This window comes from Acipenser ruthenus, chromosome 10 (genome assembly GCF_902713425.1).
Source record: "Acipenser ruthenus chromosome 10, fAciRut3.2 maternal haplotype, whole genome shotgun sequence".
In the NCBI taxonomy this organism is placed as follows: domain Eukaryota; kingdom Metazoa; phylum Chordata; class Actinopteri; order Acipenseriformes; family Acipenseridae; genus Acipenser; species Acipenser ruthenus.
In genome coordinates, this window is record NC_081198.1 from 4,799,106 (window position 1) to 4,809,686 (window position 10,581).

The following is a 10,581-nucleotide window of genomic DNA, read 5'->3' on the forward strand; positions in this document are numbered from 1 at the left end:
AGGTAGATTAGCTCACCGGAGGCTGCCCCTTGGAGCTGTCTGTGGTGCTGCTGTTGCCCAATTATTATTAATGAACGGAGAGAGTGTTCCTGCACGCAACCCAACGCGGACTTCTTTGTTTACCTGTGTTTATTGCCGTTCCTTTTTAAAAACAGAGTTAATACCCCGTTCTGTGTATATGTAATGACCTTTAAGCAAGCTCAGTTTAAATTTCTCTCGAAAGTGTTAGGTTTTCAGTTCGGGAGAACTGTTTGCTTTAAGATAAACAGTACCAGTCCGCTTTAGGTGTCTTGTTTTCCTGATCGCACTCCCACTAGCGGAATTCAGATTTCTTGCAACTGATCGTGAGCCCTCTTATATAAAAAAAAGCTGAGCATACAGGCTGTACTGTGCATTTTCAAATGGTCGTGTTCAGAAACACATACTCAAAATGTTTTCTTTAAATGCAGTCACATCCATAAGCTTTAATTTACCAGTCAACAATTAACAAATACGCTGCAGATGGCTATATGGCCTACGTTGCATTAATTTAATTGGAATGTATGACCAATATTAAAGGGGGTTTTAATTTCATATAGCTGATCTCTGTTAAAATACTAAACACAATTCCCTCCTACGAGTGACATAAGAAGTCGAGATAAATCAAGATGCTAAGTCATATTCTTTTTAAAGAAAATTGCAAAAATAGGTGTTTTTTTCTTGTGGTTTTTTTTTTTTTAAAAAAATAGCATACCTATATAAATAATGTGGACGTTATTATGGTAGTAGTTAAAAATGTTTGGTTTGTTGTGCATGCCACATCTGTTGTGCATGCCACATCTTTAAAATGGGTATTTCGCACCCGTGAAGCAACTGATAACATACACGTAAAATAAAAGGTCAACTGTGGTTTTACAATGGGGGGAAATGCGGGTATATTATCAAGTTGACTATGTTATGAACAATACCCAATTTTTGGGGCTTTCTGTTCCTCCAAACGGAAACAGTTCCCTTCGAGTAGGCTATACAAGTAACTCGCATAAACAATTACTCACAGTATTGAAATAATCGATGCATAGTATTGATCGTTTCCTTTTGGAAGAATTAAGGGACCAAATTCGAGACAAAAAATAACTAACTTTTCTAACACAAGGATACAGTTCGTCCTGTAACCAATATGATAGATTTGACGTTATATTTTTACACACCAAACGCTGTCGTTTCAATCTTTCTCACAATTAGATGGTACAAAAAAAAAATTAATAATAATAACCAGGTTGACTTTGCATTTATTTGAAGTCTGAAAGCATTATGGTGTCTGCACGACTATCTGTTCAAATGAACTTGCCTGAGGGAGTATACATTATTTCCATTGTTTTATCTGCATTTAGGTAGTTTAATGAGCTAATGACTGGCGGATGAAGCAACAGGTTTGAAGTTATTCAAAGGCATTACAGTGCACCTATGTCAAAATTGACACGGTGGTACGAGGAAGACGCTGTGCGGCTGTTTCAGGCGCAAAGGGTAATAAATGTTCTCGTCAGCGGAGACCCTGCCCAAGGATGAAACGCTATTCTGAGATTCACCATTTCAGCAGAATACTGTTTACAGATTGTTTTCAGTTACAGTTTGTGCAATTGGTAAAATGTATTCTTATATTCTAATGACTAATTTGGAATCCTTAGCAGATGAAAATGCGCTTTATCTTTAAATTAAACGTCTTACAAAAAAAATGTTACTTACTGGTGGCTATGCAATAGATTATTTAAATATTTACCAATTATTCCCAAATTATTCCCTTCTACTTTTCCACTGCGGTTTTCTTTTTATTTAGTGAATGCCAAATTGGTTATTTTCATAAATTATTCTATTACGTTTAATTGGCAATACAATGCTAGGCTATTATTAAATAACCTATTGTTTGCCCTCTATTAATACTGAGTTATGAAGTAGAAAACGAGAAGGTAGTTCTCTGCGTCACTTATTCCTCTTTTATATAGACCACAGCAAAGGTCAGCCAGGTTTGAACAGCAATTTATTAGTAGAGAAATCACCAACGATTCTCCAATTAGTGAAGCCCAAACAAACGCGCCCCGAGGCTCTTCCATTCTGGAGTCCATTCACATGAAAGCGCCATCTTACCACAATCCTCCAGGGGACGTGATAATACTTTTAAAATAAAGTATTTTAATGTTCATTTAATTACGCTTCCACTTAATGCGCAGTTTATTGGTTTAGCTCTGTCACGGACACGCACGAAGATGCCTGGTTAGCCAAGAGTGAACATTCTAAATACCGTAAATATGCTGAGGGTGGATCAAGTCCCTTTCGATTTATTAAAAATAGGGCGGCGCTTCTGGGAGAAGAAAACATATACACTGCATTTGTTTTAAAATTCATTTTAACTTAATTTCATCCTTGAAATTCTGGTTTGGTTTAATTTAACATGTTTTAAAATTCAAACGGAGAACCGTTATTTTCAAAGCTTTGCATTATACTGTAAGCCCACTTATTGCATTGTTATACAACAACGAAACTTACAAAATGTCCAATAAACAAAACAGTGAAACACACGCTAGATGTAAGACAGACATCTTTCTATTCTGTAGAATCTACATATAACGGATACAGTTTACGGTCAACGCCATTTCATTAGAATTAATCAGAAGGATCAGTAAATCAGATGATCAGGATAATGAATGAAACATCTCCTGGGATATATTTAATTTTTCTTTTAATTCTTTGGCCTTTCCTGATTGCTCACGCTGAGACGCCGCGTCGCGCCTGCTGTCTGTCCTAGCCGGTTCTCTGGAGCGTTCTGCTGGCCCGGAACAGCTGCCAGGCAGAGACCACCTTCCCGTTTCCCAGGCCAGCACGTCAGCCTGCAACCCGTCCATTCTCACCACCACAAAGCTGTTGTTAAATATTCAAATACACAGATAGCCCCGCTTTCTTATTTGAATACAAAATCACAACCACATGTAAATGCCCACATAATAATTAGCACTGTAGCCTGTAGTGTAGCGCAGACTGACATTTTAGTACCCTACCCTTTCATCATATATGGTTTCTTAATAAAACACTATTTAAAAATGGTTAACAGCATGATGAATGTGGTTGTATATATAAATATAAATATATATATATATATATAACTAATAATAAACACACTTTTTTTGGTAGAATTTCACCCACATAAGCTTCACGCATCAACTCCACCTCATACAAAAATAGCTCACAGATTTCAGTGCTTGTAAAAAATTTAAAGTTTTAATTGTTACAGAATGGTATCAATAGAGAACCCCTTCATATGATAAATGTCAATCAATCACAAAAAAACGAATGTGTCTTTTTTTAAACCTCATTAGTTATCGAATCAAAAGATATAAATGAGAAAGTAAAATAAAAAAAATGCATGTATTTACTAACTGTATAGAAGCGGATTTCTCTGACGACATATAATAAATATGATATTTCACTCAGTCCTTCAAATGTACACTTCCTTATATTAACGGTGCATGCCACTTCAAAAATAAAAAAACAAAAGATCGCGAACATAGGTGCAGAAGTTCTCACAGCATTGCCGTTGTATTTTCTCTACCTTAGAGAAATCTTTCAGCTTCACTTTTTAAAGTGTCAATGTTGCTCTTAATTTTACACTTTGTCAGTCATCTTCTATATAAACTTTCTTTCAAGTTTATTCGTTAGTAGACTTAAGAGTTATGTGGGGAAAAAAAAAGGCGGGGGAATTTAAGTCATTTTTTTTTTCTGTTCGGGGCCTTTTGTTTACAGTTTAACCTTTTCTTTCTTTTTTTCTTTTTATGCTATTTAAAAAATCCTTCTTCATTTTCATCTTCGCTTTTTGTTTCTTTATAGTCATTACGATTTTAAAAGGTTTTTTTTTGTTTTTTTTTGTATTTTGTGTTCAGTTTCTCCTGTTTTGTGTTTCTGTTCTTTTACCGGGGATGTGGAGCGCCAGAGATGGGGTTAGCCAGAGGGTTTAGTGCAGGTTGCCCCCCCGGCCCGAGACCGTGGATGAGAACCCTGGGGACCAGAGGCCTCTGTAGACCGGGGTGAGGCGCCGGGGGAGTCCGGTACATGCTGCTGTACATGGCGGCCGCTGCGGCGGCTGCTGTTGTGCTGTCCATAGTGCCTAACAAGCTCGGGTGATAGAAATAAGGAGACGGGAACATTCTTTGTAAGGCTGAATAATTTCCCGCTTCCGCCAGCAGCTCTAGTCCTACAGCGGTCTGTCTTTTCCACTTGGTCCTGAAATCAGATCAAAATAGAATAAATCAATTATTTAACTGGTTTAGAATCCAAGAATTCCCACCGCACTCAGTTAATTAGGAAGACTTAATCACTTGGAGCATTAATTGGTAAAATTCTGCACTAATTAGACATGTTTTAATGTCAAAAATATGTCATGAGCGGAAACACTTTAAAATATATATTTAATTTAAACAAAATCGTATTGTAATATTTTGTTATGTGTATTTGCATTTGCATATTTTTTTGCTTTCCATTTTTAATAAATAGGCCTTATGTCAACAACTGTTTTAGTTTTTAACGTTTGATTGTACATACAGATAAAAGCGTATAGTCTAAATAGCGTTTAAAGGCCTTCAACAACATAACAGTTCAAAATTAAAGTCATAATCGGCAACTGGGATTTTGAAAATAGAACGTGATTGGTGTGCGGAAAAACACATACTTATTACAAAAACAATTACAATTTTAATATAATTAGTTTAACAATCTTAGTTTAATTTATTTAGCACGATCATATAATACAAGTTGTGCTCAGAAATAGTAAATTCATCTCAAAATAAATCTTTTTTTCTCTTTTTCTTTACCTATTTAGACCAAAATGACATTAACGTTTTCTGACATATTTAGGGTGGTTGAAATTAGTACGCAATAAACAAAAAGATTAAATACATTTTCAAAAACCGTTTTGATGTTTGTTTGTTTTTTGTTTCGCTGTTATTTCATTTATTTTTTGTAGTAGTTGTTTTAAAGAACCAGACAAATTGAAATCATGCATTCTGTAGTCTATATCGCGTAAATAATTGCATTGTTTTGCCTAACTGCAACCGTAATACTCTAGATTTCTCCTGATTAGCCTTAACAGGGGGCACAATCTCTAACATCTAAAATGCGGTGTTTGTAGACAGAATAGTTACATTTGTATTAGTATTACAGTCATGTATTATGATCACAATAATGTTTGCGATTATATCGTTGTGCTGTTTGCATTTTTTTTGTAGTTGCTTTATTTTTCTGAACTAATTCCAAAATTCTTTTTAGAGACACAAAGAAATGTGCTTCGTACGTATTGATTCAATAGAATTATTACATCCATACGCTACCGTAACTTACAATGTCGGTATGTTTATTTTTTTCTTCCAAAATGTGCTTAAATAAACAACATAAATAAAAAGTTGGAAACAAAACGGATATCCATGTTCTAATATGTTCTATCCTTATGATCTTATATTTTTATTACATGTATTCTCTCTCTCTCTCTCTCTCTCTCTCTCTCTCTCTCTCTCTCTCTCTCTCTCTCTCTCTCTCTCTCTCTCTCTCTCTGCATGTGCTATTGTAAAGCATCACAAGAAGCATACTTTTCCCATTGCAGAGACGGAAAAATACAAGGTGACTATTAGCAATGTAAAGATAGCACAACACGTCTTTTGTGTACACACCTTCTGTTTTGGTACCAGGTTTTCACCTGGGTATCCGTCAGGTTAAGCGCGGCTGCCAGGTCCATTCGATCCTGCACGCTCAGGTATTTCTGACGCTCAAAGCTGCGCTCCAGCTGATTGAGCTGATGATCTGAAAAGGCTGTTCTCGCTTTGCGAGGCTTCTTAGAACGAACCGAGGGACTGTCTCTGCTACTCGAGATCTCCCGATCACTCTCTTCTTTCGTTCCTAAGGAAAAAAAGTTCAACACGTATTTTATTAATCCATATAAATCTATTTTTTCTTTATAACTAAAACATATATGTAAACACCATATGGACTTGTTCTGTAAACGGTATGTTAGGTAGCTTATTGATCACTACAGTACATTTTGTATAGCCTAAGTAGCCTATATATAAAAAGGTAACTTGAAGGTAGTGTTTTGTAATAATAATAATAATAATAATAATAATAATAATAATAATAATAATAATAATAATAATAATAGGTTTAAAATATATTTGGCGGTTATTAATACCCTTAATATTCAGCAAGATTTGACACAATAGGTCCCACAATAGCAATGTTAAAACTGGGGTTTGCGACGTGAGAAACGACCTGTTTTTGTTTTCTGTGTGGAAAATCTAACTTGTTTGTAAAATTTTATGATTTTGGGTGGAAACAAAAAAAAATGTTTGCGTTATTTTGCGAAAAGGTGATTGCCAAAGAAAGAGAAATATGGATTCTGTTTGTCAAGTTGTGTGTTTTTTTTTTTTTTTGTTTACTGAAATGCTGGGCAATCGATATGTCAATCCATCTCTATTTGTAGCAGTTTTTGCAGCGCTCCATGATCTCCCCTGTATAGAACAATAATCTCTCTAATTGACCCACTGGGGAGGGTTGCGCACAAGAGATCGCCAGACAGACTCTACATCTGTGCGTGCTCTATTATGCTAATACTAAAACACAAAACAGTTTACAGAAACATCATATTTTAGTGTGTGTATATATATATATATATATATATATATATATATATATATATATATATATATATATATATATATACACACACACACACACACACACACACACACACACACACACACACACACACACACACACACACACACAACAAATGAACCAAAACAAACTCAAAACCACAAAGGATAGAATACAGCATTGGCAGAATAGACACGATTCTTTAGTACAAAATAACACAGTGCAGCTTTGGTGTGTGTGTGGGGGGGGGGACTATACTAATTCTTATTACTTTTCTTTTAACTTAGCCTTTGCAGGTTACTTTAGTAAAACTGTATAAACTGTATTTAATAACAGTAAGCGAATAGGCCTACTTGTGTTGTTATAGTTTTACAATTTTAGTAGAGGATACAACATGTTTATATAGTTACACATATAAAGGTTCAATATAAAATAAATACATATGTATCTGCTAAACTAAACCCGTATTTAATTGATTTGTTTAAATGCAGAAGCACATATGCTGAAAAGGCAATCTGTTCCCGTATTGTAGTGCGCGCTTTAGTTAAACCAGCATGTTATATCAAAGTCGCACACAATTACAAATAAACGCTTCTGGAAAGATAAATACGCGGCTCATCATCCTGCTCTGCTGCAGTGCTTACCGTTGAATTTCATGTCGCTCTGGGTGTCGTCTCGTTTGTCTAACCTGCATTTACTTTCACCCTGCTCTAGTTTTGGCCTGAAGCTTTCTGTTGCTGTGGTGCCGTCTGCTTTCGGGGTGTGATGGGGCGAGGAGACGCTGGTGCTGTAAGGTGCACAAGCTGCCAGTGGTTTGCTGTCGCCCAAAATGTCTTTGATTAGAAAGGAAGAGGTGGCTGTCCTCGGGGCAGAGCCGGCTGCCCCTATCTGCTGTGCAGGCTGAGGCGATAGCTGCAAACTTTGCTGCTGACTCTGATGGTGGCGGTGATGCTGAATGCTGTCTTGCACCAGGTGCTGTTCGGGATGCTCCATGGTGACCGAAATGGGGGAAGAAGGGGCTGTCCCCACCGTATCTATCTCCGAACATGGTGACGGCGTGGCCAGGGTTCTAAATTCCGCGGTCCTGCAGTCACCGAGACGAAAATCTCCGTTCATTAGCACGGGGCTGCTGGAACTGGTGTTGTTGTTCGATAAAATAGTGTCTATTCCAAAATCCGACCCGCTAGACGCTTCCATAGTAATATAAAATGAAAAAAAAAAGAGAAAACGAATAGGATTAGGATCTCGTCTTCATTACAAACATTGAAAAGACTCCGCTGAATGTCAGAAACAAAATCTGTAGCACAGGAAGATCGATAAACACAGGTGCACAAAGTCCTTCTCAACTGCCTAAAACAGAAAAGGTGTAAGGAGAAAATAATACTAGATAAAAACACCACACAAAGTTGTTGTTTTGTTTTTTGGTTTTGTTTTTTACAATAAGTCACTATGATGATAGTCTCCCAGTTCGGTTGCATTCAATCTGGGATCTGTAAAGCAATGGTGCTGTCTATCCCACGTCCTTTTGTTCTGTTTTTAACTTTCTTTCGTAGTTGAGGTGTGGAGAGATACGCAGAACTAACTCCTCGACACCACGCTCCTTTTTTTGCTTGTAACCGTTCTAGTGTTGCTCTACAATGACTTCCTACACTGACGTCACTGGCATGCAAAGGGAACTCATATTTTCTCCGTTATTATAATCTGCTTCTCGTTTTATCCATCTCTCCTGCCATTGGTTAGTCCGTGACGTTGCCTGCACTTAGCCAATCGGTGGAATCCTACTTTATCTTGTCAATTTTGAGCCAGCTATTGAGTCCTGAATGCTCTTTTTTACCAAATCTCAGGCTGCTGTCTTAACTTGTAGCCCGCGTAACAAAGAAAACAGAATACTTGAAAAGATGCTAATATCGTACAATAGAGACAGTAAAACTGCCAGGTTAACGCATGTTAAAGGAAACACAAGTGCTAAAAAGAAATGCGACCGAGAGGAACAAAATCACGTTTTTGTTAACTATACAGCATATTTTTCCTTTCTTTCTTTTTTTAAAATATTAAATACTTTATTGAAGTTTGTATTTAAAAGTTACGTTTGTTAAAGATAGCAGGGGGAACAGCACAAAAAAGAAAAAGAAACCATTCGTTTGCATAATCTTCTGCCCCAGCGAATGATTACGGTAATCTCTGTTTATTTAACCTATCAGAACCAATTAAATTTGACTTCTGCCATTCTGCCATTCCCTTAAAGAAGTGTTGTACAGAAGCCTAACTAAAATAATAATTGTACCGGTGTTAGTATGTACCCTGCATCAATTATATAATAGACATACATACAAACATACAACAGACGTATTGCCGATATATATATATATATATATATATATATATATATATATATATATATATATATATATATATATATATATATTATACACATAGTACCTTTATGTTAAAATTCCACCTTTTTCTAAAAGCATATTTTTTTTGTTTGTTTTTTTACTTCTTTATTTATTTATATATTAAATCTATGCTGACAGATACTTTTTGTGTTTATTTTAAAAACTCTCGGGCGTTGATCAAATTAAATGTGAAATAACTGTGTGATCAAATTAAATGTGAAATAACTGTAATTGGTAATAGTACTAATGTAACTGTAAATACATGACTTGTTCTTTATTTATGCTCTATTAGGCATCGGATTGGCTGTAGACAGTAACACGACTCGCCCGTATACCATGGAGGGTATCAACTTGTGTTCATTTCTGTAGAGCGGCTGAAAGCGGGCTCCTGTTGAATGTCAGACTAATAGGAAGTGCGAGTGACATGACGGCGTATTACTCCTGATTAACTGCCGTGTCCGCCTAATTAGCACAGTAATGAGAAGGCGCTAATGAATGATTTCAAGTTCCCCGAGTTTCGATTTACTTTGGATTTCAAGTTTAAGGACCCAAGAATGCAAGGTAACACACAATAGTATTTCATCCATCTGCTTACAGTTAGTAATTCAAATCTGAAATGTTTATCTATCTATCTATGTATCTATCTATAGATATATTGTTGACATCACAGTTATAAACTTCTTTTCCTCCATAATTCTACAATTACATAAAAGCCAACTACTTCCCCTCGTTGAAAGTTAGTTGGGATTATATATATATATATATATATATATATATATATATATATATATATATATATATATATATATATATATATATATATAACACAGCCTAACTTGTCAACAATGAAATGCCTAATTACGCATTTATGCAATTTGATGAACACATCTGAAAAACTAAATAAAAAAATAGTTTAGCTAGACAGCCCGATGGATAAGACGTAAGCTACCTGTAACCGAACAGCGTTTTTTTTTTCCATCAGGAGGGATATTTTTCTCTTGTTACAGATTCGTTGTGATGTCCCAGTTTTCCAAAGGATCTTGTCCACGCTGTCTGACCAAAGCGAGCCCCTTATACAACGTTCTGCTACAGGTCAAGCTGAGCCACATTGATGGATCGTCGTGGGACACCTCACCTATAGCTAGGTTTGTATTCTTTTAGAAACCCGTTTCGATTTCATGTGCTATATGGAACAATTGCTTTTGTATCAGCTTTCCAGTTGGCTACACACATGCACAGTAGCTATAATGCGATTTGTATATACGTATGTTTATGTAATGTCTGGGGTTTTCTTTGGGCAAAATACTCAATTTGAATAATAATTATAGGCATTTTGTTCTTAATTATAAATGTAACAAATGCATGTAGTTTAAAACACTTGCTATGTCTTCTACCTGCACAGTCTTTCCTGAAATAATTGCTTTTATACACAAATGGTTTTATAGCACATAGCTACAGTGGCGCATAATCATGAAGCCTGGAAAACAATGATTCAACTTCTTTATTAATAATTCATTAA

General features: G+C 35.9%; 1 protein-coding gene across 1 annotated transcript; it reads right to left on the minus strand.

The window, feature by feature from the left end:
• Positions 1–3,230: 3,230 nt before the first annotated feature.
• LOC117401023 (barH-like 2 homeobox protein) lies at positions 3,231–8,333 on the minus strand. Its single transcript, XM_034001420.2, has 3 exons — positions 7,311–8,333; positions 5,688–5,913; positions 3,231–4,248 (listed from the first exon to the last, which is right to left on the minus strand). Exons 1-3 carry the CDS (start codon positions 7,861–7,863, stop codon positions 3,936–3,938), a joined length of 1,092 nt encoding a protein of 363 aa, XP_033857311.1. The 5' UTR covers positions 7,864–8,333; the 3' UTR covers positions 3,231–3,935.
• Positions 8,334–10,581: the final 2,248 nt, after the last annotated feature.